Source organism: Phaethon aethereus (genome assembly GCF_964289735.1).
Source record: "Phaethon aethereus genome assembly, chromosome: 4".
Lineage (NCBI taxonomy): Eukaryota > Metazoa > Chordata > Aves > Phaethontiformes > Phaethontidae > Phaethon > Phaethon aethereus.
In genome coordinates, this window is record NC_138578.1 from 59,948,914 (window position 1) to 59,966,750 (window position 17,837).

Below are 17,837 nucleotides of genomic sequence, written 5' to 3' on the forward strand. Positions count from 1 at the left end.
GTTGGAAAAGACCTTTAAGATCATCAAGGCTCCACCACGTTCCTGGGCAGCCCGTTCCAATGCTTGGGCAAAGCGGTGGCGGTGCGAGGAGCCAGCTCGGCCTGCCCCAGGTCCTTCAGGACACGATGCGCCATCTCCATCCCGCCTCCCCGCGGCGCCTCAGCGGTGCGGGGGCCGGCTGGGCTCAGGGAACCGTGTCTGGGAGCTGCGGTATTAACCTGCTTCTGGAGGAGGGCAGCCCCGGAAACGCCCTCCCCCGTCTTCAAAGCCGGGCCGGCGCATGCCGCGCGTAGCTCTTTCTCCCGGCGCAGCCTCCGCGTGGCCCGGCGCGCAGCCGCCGCGGCCTCGCGGAGGGCGGGACGCCAGCGCAAGCATCGCCCGGGGCCGGCGGCCCCACGCAGGCGCCGTGCGGGCAGGGCGCGCCCCGCCGCCGGGAGGCCGGGCCGGGCGGCGGCAGCGCGGGTGAGGCGGCGAGTATGGCTCCGCCAGCGACGGGCGGGATCCCGCCGACGGCTGCCTGGCTGGGCAACCTCTCCGCTCTCGGTGGGTCGTCTGCGGCCGCGGTCCGTCGCTGCGGGTGGGAGCTCCGTCGGAGGGGAAGCTTCAAGCCGGGACCGCCTGGCTTCCCGCCGGCGGCCCCTGAGCCTCCCCGCGGGCTCCCGCCCCCGGCGGGGGGTGCGAGCCGCCGGGCCCCGCCGGCCTCTCCCGCCGCTCGGGTGCCTCGGCTGACTCCGCTGCTTCTCGCCCCTCCGAAGCGGGTAGCTCGGGGGTACCGAGGTTTGAGTCCCTGCGCCGCGGCCCGTGGGAGAGTATCAGGAGAGGGGCATGTCCCCCCTCCACCCTGTCCCCTGGGCAGCCCAGGCGAGCGGCGGAGCGCGCAGGGAGGCGGTCGAGGCCCCGGGGTCGCAGCGGCCGGAGTTTCTTCTGCCTGCCAGACCGGGCGGTGCGCGGCGGAGCGCGGCCGTCGGTGGCGGCGGCGCTGCGGGGGCGCTCGGGCGGGAGCGCGGGCTCCCGGGTCCCGCTCGGGCGGGCTGGGAGGAGCGGTGCTGTCTGCGTTCCTAGCCCTGCCAGCGCTCTCGGCTACAGAACAGTCCTTAATGTCGCGACAGCCCCCGCCCTGGACTGTTAATTTAATTATGTGTGGCCGTGAGTTGCGGGGAAAAAAGGAAGAAAAAACCCTAATGAACTCTGTAAGCTCGAGTCTGGTAACCAACTCCTTCGTAGTTGATTTGACTCTAAGCTGGAATCGGGTGGCTCCCAAGGTAGAAATGCATCAAAGAATTGCCTCCACCTCACTGTCTGTGGTGAGGCTAGACTTGGCTTAGCGTTTAGGTTTTGGACATTCAATTGACGGTTGTAATGCTTAAGATCTCTGGAGAACACTCACACACATACAAGTGCCAGAGGAAGTTAGTTTTAAGTGACATTTTCTTTGTTTATATCCAACCCCAAATGTTACGGTACTAATAATCTCAAAGTGAAAGAGATTTTGTGGCCTGTCTGCCTGAAGGGCTTTTCGTGTATTGTCCACACTTCTCAAACATTTGTGTTCGGGCTGATGCTCATTTTTACGTTGTGTGCGTTTCAACTTGACCAGTTTTATTACCTTTGGGTGGTGTGTAACTGGGAAGAGTTATCAGTTGTTAACTTTGTAACCAGCTTGTTTCAGAGTAAACTTATACTTAGTGGAAATGGTTAGCATGAACATATGTAGTATCATAAAATCAGGCACAAATTGTTTCTAATCTTTCTATACTTACTTTTGTACATCTGTAATTCTTACTTGGTGCAGGCCAACTTGATCAGAAAGGTTTGAGCTCTACACCTACTATTTGTTTTCTGAAAGCAAGAGGAATGGAAGTCTTGTCGTTCTGTCTATCCTTCTCTTCAGGAGAGCAGAATGAAATAAGTACCACTAGGCACAGCGGGGGACAGTAAAATGGTACTTAGGATACTAGCATTATCAGACTTTTTTTTTTTCTTTCCCCAGCTAATTGATTTCATGGAATGAGTTTAAGCATCTTGAATTTCAAATTTGTATTGACTGGTAGTTGATGTTCTCCAAGGCCCTAATTCTTATTCTTTCAGGGTTTGTATGCAGAGGTAAGAGAAGGACAGGAATTGTGGATTTTTCTTCTCTTCATGACAATGATAACTTTTTTTTCCTTTCTCATTTGCTTTAGTGTAAAATATTTTTTAGCAGATAAAAATTTAATTTGCTCTTTGCTTGTTACTTTTGCATATTACTACATGTTTCCACATGCCAAGATTACTATACAGTTTACCTGCTACTGGCATCTTGCAGGGAGTGTAAACAGATGTTTTAGTAAACCAAAGGATGTGTATGCACAGCCTTGTACTGCCTTTTTACAAATGTTCATATTCAGGATTGCCTCATATTGGGTGTGAAGGCAGTCATGCTGGAGGACTGTTAGTGTGCCATGTGCAGTGGTAGGATTTAACAACTTTAGCAGTAATTCAGTCTGGTATATCTAAATGAGTAGAACTCTAGTTATGAAAGCTGAAATTTAGCAAGTCTAGCAGGAAATGCAAAACCTGTGAAAGAATAGGACTCCTTTTTCTCCTTCCTCTGAGTTTGCCAAATGCTGCCAGTTTCTTTTGTATTGTCACACAGGAAAATATACTGGTTTTGGTTAAAAATGATTTTTGACTAATCTAAACTAGTGTGCATGTTAGTTTGCATAAATGTGTTGATATGATGTGTTTGGTAGGATTGATTTAATACTGCTTGCTAGGTGCTGCTTGTACTTGTAAAGTTACCCATGATATGGAATACTTTTAAGTAACTGGTGTGTTCAGGAGGGATTTTTTTATTATTTTATTTTAAACAGCCAAACTGCTGAAGTGTACTATATTAAATGCATGTGGTAGCTGCATGCAATGCATGTTTTATTTGAAAGCTGAAATTTGAGGAAAAAATTTTCCAGCAGAAATGCAAATGCAATGCATCAGTTCTGTGTATTTTTGCAACTAGTGACCAAAGCAATTACACTATAAGCACTGCAAATTTAACACTGGTAAACAGTGAAACATGAGCTTTTTGTCTCTAAGTTTCCACAGCATTATCAACTGCACGTTGTGTCACACAGGAAGGAATGGACAGAGTCTCTGTTACTGCCCTTTATATTGCCATCTTTCCCTTTCTCAACAGGACAAAACTGCTCTGGATATTCTTCTCTTCATTGTTTTTCTCATTGAATTCTTACTATTGTCACATGTCTTCAGGGTGTGATTGTTTGGACAGAAAAGATGATTTATTAGGTTTCATCTTCCTTTTTGGTTCCTAACAAACTCCATCTGGGAGTGTAGAAATTGCAATGGTTTAAAATTGTGAAGGGTTATATGCATTATACAGTAATGCTTTTTGCTATAGTTCATTTGCTGTTAATAGGGCCTGTCTTTCCATAGGAGGTATTTCTGCTCTGAATCCCCACCCCAAGGCTTTCAGGGAAGCCTGTCTGAAACTTACTGCAGACAACTTACTGAAAGTGTTGATAGGGCATGTAATTCAGAAATAAATAGGGATTATGAAAGAACTCATGAAGGTGGAGACTTCTCTCTCAGAGTAGAAAACTCTCTTTCCAGATCTACTGCAAAACTTGCCCATCAAAGTGAGCCCAAGACTCTGTAATTTAAGGTCTCATAGCAGGCTCCCGCTTGACGTACTATGAAAGACTCGCAGTTCTGTGGTTTTGAATATAACGTTGGGTCGTAAGGATGCTGTTAGGTGTTATGTTCAGGTAGGTCATCCCTGAGACTTGCTGCATGCGTCCTACTATTAGTGTTCTCAAAGCAGGTGCAGTTAGAATGAGCTTTAAAGAAACGTGGTTGATCCTTCTGCTCACTTCTTTGTCAAAAGCAGTACCTCAAATCTAATGAAGGTTTTGAGGTCTGTTCTTAGCAGACCTTAAATGACCTTGCTTAACCTCTAAGGCAATTGGCAGTACTGTTACTAGTTGTCAGTATGTTCCTTCATCATGTGGCTTCCTTTTTCTCATCAGACTTCCTGCTTATTTCACTTCTGGTTGTAGGTTCCGATTACTACAAGGAAGCTAAAAGTTAAGCGGAATTCAGGAACTTGTTGAATGTTCCTCTTCGATGATAGGTGTTTTTCCTTTGTTACTCAATTTATTTACATTCCCTAAAGTACAATTTTCTTGAACAATAGACAAGCAAATAGTAGGCAATAGGTTTCCTTCACTTAGGAGTTTTATCCTCTAGAAAATACACTTTTTTTTAACCTGTTCTTTGCAGCCTTTTCTAGTTTGCCTGGTCTCATCTGTACCTACCATTTTACTCCTAAGTTCCTAAATGTCTTTGTGTGTGTGTCTGTTTTGGGCTGTGATATATTTCAACTTGTGATTGAAACGGCTTGTTATGCATAGTTATGCAAAGGGAATTTGTCTGTAGTGTCCAGAATAGACAACTACTATTTAAATTGGATAACTCTTAAAAATATATAGTTCATTTGAATTCATGGCAAACTATTCTGATTACATTTACTGTCATTAAAGTAACTAAAAAACTGCATTAAATTCAGTGCATAACGACCATCGGAGTTCTAAATAAAGTTGCTGCTAAGCACTCGAATTAAGATCCAAAAAGTTAAACTAGATTTTGATAACAAACCTCTACTGCAGCTCTGGTGGAGCGCTGTATTTTATATCTGAATAAGTTGAATGTGCTGAAAGAAAGTAAATAGCTGATTTAAGCCTTGTTTCTTTTAAGAAAATATCCACCAGCTCTGAAATGCCGTGGGACAGAAGCTGGCCAGTTTTGCCATCTAATGAAGTCCACTAAAGCTCCACTACCTTAGTTAGATTTCTTGAATTCTTGAGAGTGATGTATTTAGGAAATTGAGCTAATAAACAAGATTTTTGGGGATTTTATGCCTGAATTTAAAAGTGTGTGTAATTAAAAAAAATCACTTCAAATTATGCTTAAAATTGAATGCTTTAAATCAAAGCTTACACCCATCCACCTTAGATGTCCAGCCTGGAGGTAGGAAATGTCCTTATAGCTTATGCAGTTCAAAGTATACTTCTCCTACAGCCAGGAGAGGATGAAGCATTAGGTGTGGTCACCAGTTGTCTCTTCCTTGCAGGGTGAACTGAGGTCACCGCTGCCTGACAGTTCCTCCTTACGGCATTGCCAGCTTTAGTGGTCCTTTGATCGTGCCCTGTAAACAGCGCGTAGGTCCACATGGTGAACTAAAGTGATCTGGGTATGAAGGAAGGAAGAAAACCCCACACAAACAAAAAGAACAAAAAACCCACACAAGTAACCCTTTTTCTGTCTAAATTATTTTGAACCTTAAGTGATTACTCTTTTTCCACAGATGGATGAATTTGCCACATTTATTGTGAAGAGAAGAGAGAAATGCATAAGCTGATCTTGCTACCGAGGCATGTTTTCTAGCTATGCTTAGCTGAGATGTTTGAGCAGATCATATCCAATATCTGAATATTTAATTTGTCTTGTACTTAAATAGGTTGTACATTGCTCATATTTAATTTATCTAAATATTAATTAACATTAAGGCCAACAATAATTTGTTTCTGTATACTGTGAGATAGCCACATTTAATTTTTGTGCCTGAAAGCAAGAAATACTATCACGTAACGCCTTGAACTTTATGGAGAAGAGGATAATATGTATGTACTCTATTTTTAGGTAGACTGCTAGAACAGTCAAATTCATAAAATGTAAATAAAGTTCTTTAACAGGCATGCCATAAGAAATAAATGGCATGGGCCTAATGTAAATACAGAGTAACCAAATAGGATTCTCTGTCAGTAGAGCAGAGAGAAGATTACATCATTGTTTATAGTCCACGCAATAACAACTGGGATGTTGTTGAAGTAATCAGATAGATGTAGATTATGCTTAAGTTTAGTATAGGAGATTCAGAAAAATAAATATAATGCTTTATTTTAATGATGAGTTTTATATTGCTTATATAACAACTAAACAGGTTTGACCTTTGTTACAAAAAGGATTTATTTTTCAAGAATCGTGAGTTGTTCATTAAGCAATATTAAATATTTCTAGATATTTCTTATGTGCTTTATGAAATGTTTGAGCATTGTCTGTTTAGATCGATACTAAAGGCAAAGCTTTGAGATAACTGGGACTTATATTGGGAAGGTCCTAGTGATCAAGTCAAACATGAATTCTTTTCAAGAACATGCAGCTAAAAAGCAAGGAGAGAGTAATTCTGTAACTCAGTGCAAGCAGAATCTGATACTGTGGTAACATACCAAAGGAGGGCTTGCTCTGACCCTCCATTTGCAGTGAGAAAGAAAATAGTAGGTGTGAAGGGCAAGCTATTACCTTTCCAGGATCTTTAGTTTGGCAGATAATTGTCTAGGTACAGTTAACACTGCTTTTTGACAGTGGGATGACCTCTCTAAGGTGCTCCTGTCTCTCTTTTCTGTGCATTTATAAAACCTTAAGGAGAAAGAAAGTTTGTTACAGAGCAATACGTTTGCTTATGTGGTCCGCTCCAGCTTCACTCTTATCACAACCTTCAAGATGTTGTAGTCCTGGAATATCTTTGTGGTCAAACATTGTTTTACTAATGTGGAGGGAATACAGTGTTTAACTAGAATGTTAACAGATATGTCTAGGCCACGTAAAAATTGCAATTTAATGAAGGATGAAATATTTTTTTCATTGAAGTTTTCATTAATTTTCTTGAGCCATTGCTGAGATGGAAGGACACTATCTTTGTGTCCGAGTAGTAATGATTAGAACCAGTGTAAAAGACTAGCCCTTGTCTGAGGCCGTGTCCTTCTATTTTACTTCTTGGGTAAGGATTAAGTAAGGGCAGACAATATTCAAGTTTAATACCTAACATAGTAATTTTTTAGCAAACAAGAGTACATGGAATCTGAATTAGTAGCATGAATGCAATCTGTGTTCTACAGCTTAAGCATAACTTTAAATGTGCTGAATATTGCTCTTAAATGTTTTCATTTAGATCACATCTTCAAGTAATTTTGATACGTAGACTGGAATATGATGACAGGTATATAAAAATGCCAGGACCACAAAATATCGAAGCAAATTAATTTCTATATGAATTGTCTTAAGTCAAGGAAGTTTTCTATGGCCCATATCCTTTGTATAATTGTTCTCTTCTATTGATTGTGTGTGGCTTTATGACTCAGCTTTGTACTTTAAATTGTATAAATGTTTTCAGTGTCTGTGTCAAGTTTATGGGGTTTCAAACTGATTTAAAAAAAAAATTATGTAGGACATTATACTTTTTCTTACATGTAATTAATCCTCCTGCTCTTGTTTTTGGAGCATAGTGAGACCATGGCTCCATGTTGTTACAATTACTTCAGGAAAGCTTGTTCTAGACGTATTCTTCCTTGCTCATGGTTGCTTGTTCCCTCACTTCTGCTTACTTGGTGTCTTGATAGAACAGTTTGCCAAACCACAGGTTATACCAATTCAGTAAAATGGCTGCTTAAAAGCTGAAGACTTTTTGAGGCATTTTTTTCTTAAGCCCTGCTGATATCAGTAATCCAGTTTAAAGCTGTTCTCAGGGCTGTGGTCTGTCAGGAGCACAGCCAGTGGGCTAGCAGAGGACTTAGGGGAAGGGACCTTTCAAAGCCATTCTGCATTTGGAAAAACTAATGAACCACAGCTTTGAGAGTCAGAAGCATTGGGCCTTTAGCCATGCGATAATGCCCATTTGCTCTCTAGGTTTGAAGTGGGGATCACCTACCATGGTTATAGAGAAATGTGAAGAGAAGTTATTTGTTTGGGCCACGCTTGCCACAGAGAGAGGTAGAAAACCTAAAAAATCTAGTTGGAGATTCATTTTGTGGTACTCCTGATTTGTCCATCTACCTGTTGACTTGTAAGAACTGCTGGTGTCTTACAAATAGTGTAGTAGGTCTTTCCCGTTCATTCTTAAAATGGATAATGTGCAGCAAAATCCAAAGCATCTGCCTCTCTTTGTTTTATGTTTGAAAATGAAGGATGCTTATTTATTAGTACCTTTCTGAGCTTGTGATATATACTATTTAAGTTGGATTTCTTAGATTCTGAGATGCTATAGTTATCAAAATAATAATTCTCTGGTGTGATGGCTTTTCTACTGCCTGGGAAGGAAATTAACCTATTTTGTGTGATAAATTGGGGGACCTTGTAGTTGTTGCTACATGTTGTTGTTTTTTGACTAAACTATCAACAAAAACAAACAAACAAAAAAACCCCAAAACATCTTATTTTGTTACATTAAAATGTGAATTATAAATTCTTAGAAAGCGAATAAACTGTATGTAAGATCAGCCTTCTCAGTTATATGATTGTGTCTGTTAATGTTTCCTGTCTTTTGTTTCCCTGCAGTGTAAAACAATTGCAGTCTTAAAGTGTTAAATTGTATATATTGTTCAACTGTCCTATTCAGGCATAAGTCAGAGCTTCTACGTGTTACTTATCTAGTAAAATCTGCATACAGTTGTCTGTAGGATTGCTGGCCTTCCTTAAAAGTGAATAGCTTTCTCTTTTGGTTTTGGGAGCAAGCTAGACCATCCGGCTTTGTCCAAAGCAAATATCCTGAGATTTTATTTTACCATTTCAGCCTGTGATCTATTCAGTAGTTTGTCTGCATTTCTTTCTGTTTTTCTGCATTTCTTCTGTTGTTTAGAAAACTAGAGAAATGCTTAACGCTTCTTTTTTCTTTTTGCTAATGGGGGTTTTATCAATTGTTATTTCAAAGAAGTGCCAGTATTTTTTCACTTTGAGCAAGTTTTGTGTATTACTGCTGAACTGGTAACTCAAGACTGTCTTGAAAAATTCAGAAATACTTTAAAAAGTTTCATGGTTTGGTATAAAGAGAACTAAGATAAATTTCTTCTAACTGCAGTTTTACAAATCTTTTCTTACCAATCTGTCACCTAACTGGTATTTTTCAAATGTAACTTAGTTTCACAGCCAGTGTGGTAGAGGTGTTTGTAGAATAACGGTCTTTTGGCAATTTTCTGGAGACTTGCATTAATTTTTTTAAAAGAGAGGGATTTGACTCTTGCAAATGTTTCTGTTGTGGAAGTGTCACTGTCATGTAAATGGTTTTCTGATAAGTCTTCATTCCTTCAACAAGTTTAATAGAAAGATTGCAAATTTCCTTGTCCATTTTAATACAAGTAGGTGAAAAATATTTTGAAATAGTGTTAGGTTTTTTTTCATTGGGCTTTTTTGTTGTCATCCTTTCCTTCTCCAAAAAAATGTTTTCAACTGAAGTGGAGGAGAAGAGTAGAGGGTAGAAATGCGGTAATATTCTTGCATGTTGGAAAAGTAATATTTAAGTCTTTGTTATAGGAGGGGGGGTGGTGTGTATAAGCTCTAGAGGCTTAGAAGGAATTTTGAGTATGCAAATGTGTATTTTTTGATTTAGCTGAATAGTTTAACTTGTATACATCTATACTTGGTCTATGAGAAGCTACTGAGATGTTAATTAGTCTGTATATATTGGCCATAAACGTGGTCAGATATTGTAAGATGTTGCCCAGAAGTGTGGAATGTCCATCCTTCAGATGGAGCTTGGTTAAAGGGGTAACTGAGCAACCTGATCTAATCAGAGCTGCTTTTAGCAGTGTTTGGCCTAATGAACTTCAGAGGTGTCTTCTAATGTAAATATTCTACGCTTTTGGTAGTTCAAAAGGCTGATCTATAACATGGAGTATACACCTGTTAAATTCAGAGCTTAATGGAAACAAAAATGCTTAATTGTGGGTAGAGTTAGTGTTTGCCTATGCTGCAATGTAAATTGTTTGTAAACAGCAACAGAAAAGCCCCTCTCCCATCCTATTTCAAGTTTAAATACAAAAAGTCTTACGAACCTTAAACAAGAATGAACGCACCTTATGCTGATAAGTACAGGGTGAATGTTCATTCTTTTGCCTATGAAGTGCCACTGTTAAGAAAAAAAATCAAGGCTATTTCTCTCAAACCTGTTGCTTTTTTTTCTTTGCAAGGATCACTACTAAATTGTATACTTACTCTCCTATTAGGGAAGGATCCACTTTTTTAAAATCAATTTTGCATGAAGTTAGGACTGGAGTAATGGTATGTTATTTTCCTCACCGATGGGAAGAAGGACTAATGGTGGTGGTATTCTTCAGGGAAATAAGCAATCCCTCTTGCTGAGATTACAGGCCTATCAGGCTAGGAATGTCATTTGTTCTTCGCTGTTTTATTGAAGGAATATCATGTGGGTTTTTTGTATGTTAGATGTTTTGTAACTGTTTTTTGAAGAGGGAATATCTACTGTTAGAAGTGTGAGCTCTCAGCCACAGCAACATGTGTTGCCTGTTGAAGTCATCACAGAAAGTAGATCGCATTGACCAAATCCCCATAGTGTCATGCTTGTAATTTTCTAAATGCTCTCAAGTGATTTATAGTGTATAGTAATAACTGTGTTTATTCATTTACGTAGGTAATGGAGAGTTTCTCCAGGTTTTGCCAAGCTATGGCTTACAGACAACTACTTTGACAACTAAAACTGATGGCAGTGATGGCAAGGCTGAGCACCTAGAGTATATTGCTTTTGCATTGGTTCCTGTTTTCTTCATCATGGGTCTCTTGGGGATCCTCATCTGTCATATCCTTAAGAAAAAAGGATATCGTTGTACAACAGAGGCTGAAGAAGTAGAAGAAGAAAAAATTGATGAAAAAATAGGTAATCAACAAGTCTAAAACAACTCTTACTTAATATGTTACTATGGAATAATGTATTGTGACTTTTCTGTAATTTTTCTATATTAGACATCAAAACAATATTAAGAAAAATATTTTTATTACCATTATATGTCTGTTTTTGTTTTGACTAACCAAGAGTCTTCCAATATCCCATGCAAGTCCTCTAACATTAAGAGCTTACAGAAGTATCAAAGTATCCCTAATATTTGCTTGCAACTATGTACTGCAATTGGAGTCACCAGATTGTTTTTCTGTATTCTACTTGCTGTTAGCAACGAAGTATTATTATACAGAATTCTACTTGAGGAGTGTCAAAAAGCTGCTGTTTAAAGCCTAAAATCTTAGTTTTATGGTTAGCAATGCTAATTTGTTCCTGTTGTGCTGTCATTCTCATCTCCCCTCTCATCATAAAACTGAACTTTGCGTAGACTTTGTGTCTACATTCAGTTTTATGTAACGTATGCTTCTTATACATTTTTTTCTTAAAGATACTTTTTGTTTTTGTTCTAATGTTTGTTCGTTTGCGCTCTTGTTTTTATGGTTCCTTATTCCCATCTTCTCTTACTTTTAAAAAAAGAACATAACAAAAAAAACCCAAACAGACAAGAAAAGAGCGTTATAATTTGGGAAGGGCCACAGTAACCCAGTGTAGCATTTGGTTTGGTAAATTTGAGGGCCAAGTCACTTGTAAATACTTTGGGCCTCTTGCTTTCTCCCAATTAATTGCTGTTAGTAGGTTGATAATAAGTGCAGATTACAGTGGTTCTGTGGTAAGGGTAGAGCCATGTGGTACAGTAATGGTGTGTCAGTGTGTTCCTCAGCAGTGACTGCCCGGGGCATGGCCGTGGTGAGTGGGACTATCTGAGCTGTTAGTTCACCTGGGCGGTAACAGCAAGGTGAGCGGTGATGAAAGGGGGACAACTTTTAGGTCTCAGTTTCAGGAAGTAGCTGTGTCTAAGCTGCCTTGCGGAGTTGCAGGGATGAGTACAAAGATGAAGGATGGGTAAAGAGATAGGGAAGTGCCTGATTGACTACTTAGAGACAAATTTTGGGCCTCGCCTATCAAATGTGCCTCAATCCTGTGATTTTATGTATTTATTTTTAAACCTAGTCATAATAACTATTAGGGAATGGCAGAGCTGTGCCTTTTAATTGTTCCGTTTCTCTCCCCAATCTTTCTCTGCCTTCTGAGGTTTTTCTGGGGGAGCTTCCAGTGTTGTTAATGGGTGTAATTGATTCCAAAAGTATAGTCATGAGGTTTCTTTCTCAAATACCTTGCTCCTGTAGTCACATGAGAATTGTTTTTTATTTAAAAAAAAATCAAATTTTGTTCTTGTGGTGAAAAGCTTACATTGAATCCCTCTTATATGAGAAACCGATAATACCTATTTTAAAGTAGTGATTTGAGACAGTTTAATGATTTTTTTGGTCTTGTTTTTCCTCCTTATGGTTAGGATTGGAAATACTGCTCTCTTGTCTCCTTACGAGCTAGAGAAGGAACTTTGATGTATGCTTGAGTTTATTCAAGTCTTACATGAATATGTTAGAGCACATGTGTAGATTCCATAAACTTGAGTCCTTATGCAGTAAAAAACATAAACACAAAAGTCTCATCTAAGCTTTGTCTCCAAAGTAACAATTGATCCTGTCTTTTTTTTTAATTTGACTTTTTCTTGTTTGTGTTTGCTTTTTGTTTTGGCTTGGTGTTTTTTTGTTGTTTTTACTTTGTTTTAAAATAAATTAATTCTTGATTTGGAAGGCCAAGATACTGACAAAATATTTATTTCCTTGCACAGAAATGAATGAAACTATACATGAGAATAGCGACACTGTTGGACAAATTGTTAACTACATTATGAAAAATGAAGGTATAGTATTGTGATACTGAAGTTATGAGCCTTTGTGGTGGTGTTCTATGATACCATACTTCAGAATATCTGAAAAAACATTTATGTTCTTGTGTTTTCATTTAATAACCATTTTGTACTGCTTAACTCTGAGATTTGCCTTCAGGAGGCAGTAACTTCAAACAAGATAGGAAAGTGTTTAGTTTACCTGAAAATTAGTTTGTATGGTAAGTTGGGTTCATGCAGTTCTTGATATTTTAACTATTTTGTTGGTTGATTTTTTTTTTGGTTCATCTTTTTGTTTGTTTGTGAAGTAAAAGCTGAAGATTGTTTTCTTAATGTCATTCACAAAGCATGTGAAATTTTTACGTTTTCACCAGATGAAACTTTTTGTCTTACCCATTCTTGGAGCTGTTGTCTGATGAAAGGTTTGTGCATAACTGAGCCAATAGGGTAGTGCTAATGTTGAATTTTGGACATGGTATCTTCATGTGCTGTATGCAAAGTAAAGGATAAAGAAGATATGACTGAAAAAATAAAATCACACTTAAGCAGCCCATGGAATGCTTGGTTGGTTCAGAACATATTCACCCAGTAGAAGAAACATTTAGGAGACTGTATGTCTTTATAGTACAAAAACCCTTAGCCTTTTAAGTTTATATTTTTATGAATCGAAGTTCTCCTAAGCATTGAACTTACTTTGAGTTACTTCTGAATGAAGACTGGTCCTCTGGAAAAGCTGTATTTTTGGGTTGGGTTTGTTAGTTTTCTGTGTGTGTTTTTCTTTAATAACTGTTAGGGCTTTGAGCTTGAGTATTCTTCCTTGAAGTTGGGATTAGGTACCCCATGTGTTTTTTAGCATATGTGAGCAACTGGTAGTTCCTGCCTGATAATTAATTTGCATTTTGTAAGACTCACTTAGACTGATGTTTTTGATCTTAGGTTGCTCAAACGGATGTTTTAAAATTTTTGGATATCTTCTTTGGGACTGTTGTGCAGATGGCTACATTATATGACTTGTATTGGGGCAAAGCTTTGAGGGCAACATGAACTGAAAGTTTAGTATCTCATGTTAAGAAAATCACATAGAACTATACTGACATTTTTTTTCCATAGTATTCTCACATGCCTTTTTGGAGATCTACGTAATGCAGTCATCTTTCTTTAAGATGAAATTTCTTTGAGGACCTTTAATTTTGCTGTTTGCTTTTTTCTAAAGTTAGAGCTGTACAGTTTTGAAGAATTCTATTTATTCTCATTGCAGCAAATGCTGATGTGTTACAGGCCATGGTAGCAGACAGCAGTGTCTTTGAACCTGAAAGGTAATTACTCATCTTTTTAATGCATATTTCCTGAGGCAACTAAAAAGGTACCCTTTCAAAGGGTTTTATTTCCTGAGATATCAGCTAAGAGGATAATACTTTGATTTCCTTGTGATGTCTCTGTCACTAAATTTTAATGTATGCCCTGGGTTAGTAACTGGCTCTTTTAGTTATGTGTTCTAGGTGTGTAACGCAGATTTACTGCTTTTTTGGCTAAGGATTTACAGAGGCTGCAAGGACTTGTTTACTTTAGGGTGAAGTTACTTACAAGTTGGCTTACTCCAAAGCTACTCTGACTTGAAAGAACAGAAGCAGCACTTGTTTCATTTGTGTGGATGCTAACTTAAAATAGACATCTCTTTGTCTCCTTCTGGTTTACCTTTTTCTTTATAATTGTGGTAATAATATACATTGGCTGACCTACTTTTTTTTACTACACACCTATTTAGAGAATTATGTAGAGAAAGTAATTCAGCCCTTGAGCTGCAGATGCATCTTTTGTGTAAAAGTACTTATATCTGTACATAAGTACATTTAAACTATATCTTTACTCCTCTAAATACTCTTCATATGTAATCCTGTGTTCATATTCAAGGCAGAGAAGATGAAGGTTCAAGTAGTATTGTGTCACTAATAGAAGAAGTGGGAATGTATAGTTTTAGCAAAACAAATAGTTGAATATGCAACAGCTTATCTCCTGTTTTAATGGTGAGAGGCTTGGTTATTGAACTCCTTTTGTAAGTTCAGTTTTTCTTAAGTAGAGGAATTATTTTTAAACTTTTATGATGCAGCAGAAATATTTGTTTGAATTTTAACTCAAGCTTTTTGTGTAGGGATGTGTGATGTTATTTTGGGAGTTTTTGACTATTGTTTCAGTGGTGAATTAAAATACAAAAAGGGGAAGAGAGAAATGATGTTTGCTCTTACATAATTTCTGACAGATACTCCTAAAGCTTTAACTGAAGTGCAAGTCCACTGTATTTCTTTGTAAGTTCAGTGCACTATGAAATGCTTCCTAGTGATAGGAATAGTAAGGCTAAGTAAAATCTACACTTCTGCCACTTAAAGCTATCATCAGTTCCTGTCTTTGTTTCAGCTGTTGAACAGATTTTATTTCCCTTCTAGCATTCTTTTCTTTATTTGAAAAAGAATATCCTGTCAATATTTTTGTTTTGAAGAGAAGCATCCAAGTAACTCCAGTCTTCTATGGCATGTTTTATTTCTTTAATTTGTTCTTTCTGTTCTCCTTTGGAGTCTCTTCAGTTTGTTAGTATTTTTCTTGAAATAACATTTCTAAACCTGGATGGAATGTTCAGCTGAGACATGATTAATGCTGAGTAATGTAACTTTAGGTTCACAGGTTATACTCCTGTTATTTCCATTGTGAAATTTGTCCTTTTTAAGCAACAACATGGTGATACTCATGTTCAATTTGTGATCTTCACCTTCTTTTTCTGAAGAATGATCATCTGGCTCCTTGCATTTTAATCTGGGTTTGTAAAGCTTTTCTGCTAAAGCACTGAAATTTGTGTTGTCCTTACTGCAATACATCCAGTATTTTTAATTGCATTTTTATATGTGTGAATGTCTTTCACACATGTGCTCTTCTCTGATCATCCTGGTTTTTCATCTTGTCATCTACAGTTACTATGGGTCACCCAAAGTTTATGGGTACTTTAGTTTTTCTTCTATTCCATTACCCAAGGAACTATTTAAAACACTTAATATTCTCAGGATCAGAATAACGACATTTAGTATGTCTTTCCTGTTTCACAGTAAGCTACTGATACATAACTTTCTGGTATGTCTTTTTTTCTAACAAGGTGTGCTACCTCATACTATGGTAATTGCACCTTTAATGCACAGCGCTCTAGCTTGCTTTAGGAGAATGTGTTGTAATACAGTGTCAAAATTGATGCTGAAGTACAAAAAAGTCTATCTTCTGCTTTCTATCTATGATGTCTGCTTTTTGTTTTAGAATAAAATTAGATTGATTGGTTTAGATATTCTCAGTAAATGCCTTTTGGTGGTGGTACGGCTTTTTCTTTCTTTCTAGGTACTTCAAAAAAGCTCTTTTCTGAACCTTAAGCTTAATGATCTGTTGATTCCTTTCTTATTTATGGTAGACAGTTTTTCCTCTTTGCATTATTGTGGGACTATGCCCTTCTGTGAGTTCTTAAAGATGCTGTAACTGTCTGAAACACTTTCTGTAGTTCTCCAAGTGTGAATTTAATCAGCTAATTAGATGTCTTCATCAGTATAAGTCCATGTGACCTCTCCTAATTTAGGATTTTTTTTTCATTTCCTTGCCCTTTGTGTTGGTTACCTTAACCACAATACTGCAGCTGAATTAATTTATGGAAGTGATTTTAACTGCAAAAATACTATATTGGAGGCAACCTTAAACCAGACATCCTCACAATTAAATGGTCCCTGAAGAAACTAGCTGTTCACTAGGCATAACTGAAGGTTATATGTTATCCTTTTTTCCTTTTTAAGAAACAGGATTTTATAATAAATATTAAATTTCCTTTATACTTTTTCCTACAGCCCTTTATCCCCTACCTCTCCTGGCAGTCCAACGAGTCCAGGGTCTCCGTTGTCACCTGGTGCTGTTCCATTTAAACACAGCTGCAAAGGCCATCACTTCCATACTGTTGGAGGAGTAGTAGAAAAGGATGTTTGTACTCGTTGTAGCCACAAGCGATGGCACCTTATAAAGCCAGCTCACAAATCTAAAGAGCACAGAAGAAGTCGTCTTGGAGAAGTTACAGTCCTTTCTGTGGGAAGGTAAGACTTAGGTAATTTTATTGTATACTTTTCTTAGGGATGCTCCAGTGGCCCATGTTGGATCAGATATCCATTGATTCTACTCTGTTTATAGCATCAGTGATTGTTTTTTGTAACCCTGTTACTATTAAAAGTTATTTCTGGAAGAAGTAAATGTCTTTTTTTAATAACTATGTAAATAAATGGGGATTTACTGTGTGTACAAAGCCAAAGCTATTGCTCTATTGATACTGGCTAGAAAGAATCAAGGATTGCATACTAACAAATTCCTCTGTTTTTGATATTTCTCAAGTAAGTGTTAGCTATAGAAACGACTTTATTTTGTTATTTTTAATTCCTAGCTTACGTTGTGGTTGTCTTAGAAAATTACTGTTCTAAGAAGTAGTACGCAATCTGTGGATTCTGCTTTAAAACACAATTCCCTGGGAAAGTGTGATTCAGCAGTAGTGAGTGTTAAAAGTACATGTAGGTAATAGGAGGGAAGACTGTTCTGAAGTGAAGCTGTGTCCGTGTGGGTGTCTGCTCTGATGTCTAGGTCTTGGGACCTGAAAATGTGTTCCTGTCCATACACTGTGTACTGAGAATGATCTAACTAATCTCTGGGGAAACAGAACTGAATCTTTCTTTTGCTTACCTCAGATTTAGAGTCACAAAAGTGGAGCACAAATCAAATTCCAAAGAACGGAAAAGCTTGATGTCTGTTACTGGCGTGGAGAGTGTCAATGGTGACATGCCTGCCACGCCTGTGAAACCAGAGATGCAAGAGAGGAGAAGCTCAGAGTGAACTGCAGGTATCAAACATTGGGAACTAATATTGAAAGTGGTATGTTGTGAAATAAGTGAAGGTTATGCATGAAAATTCATCTTTCAATTTCAAAAGTTTCTACAGAAGTCTGCAAAAATTAATGCAGTTAATGACAAATTGGTAAAGGCTAAATTACCTACCAAATTCTTAGCTAATTGTTTATTTAGACTTTGTAATTAGAATAGATGTTGAAATAAGCTACTTTGTGGAGGTGGTGTCACTGATCCAAGAAATAAAACATCTGCATATTAATTTTTGGCAATAGATGTTGGTCCAGATTTAGTGGCAATGTGCTTATTACCCAAAAGAAACAAACGCTGCTGACAGCTGCATCCC

At 38.4% G+C, this 17,837-nt stretch overlaps 1 protein-coding gene across 1 annotated transcript; it reads left to right on the forward strand.

Annotated features, from left to right (window-relative positions):
• Window positions 1–385: 385 nt before the first annotated feature.
• Window positions 386–17,480, forward strand: RELL1 (RELT like 1; the record flags this gene model as incomplete). The annotated part of the gene is made up of 6 exons (XM_081998913.1): window positions 386–543; window positions 10,475–10,717; window positions 12,534–12,605; window positions 13,849–13,906; window positions 16,457–16,696; window positions 17,336–17,480. Exons 1-6 carry the CDS (start codon window positions 477–479, stop codon window positions 17,478–17,480), a joined length of 825 nt encoding a protein of 274 aa, XP_081855039.1. The 5' UTR covers window positions 386–476.
• Window positions 17,481–17,837: the final 357 nt, after the last annotated feature.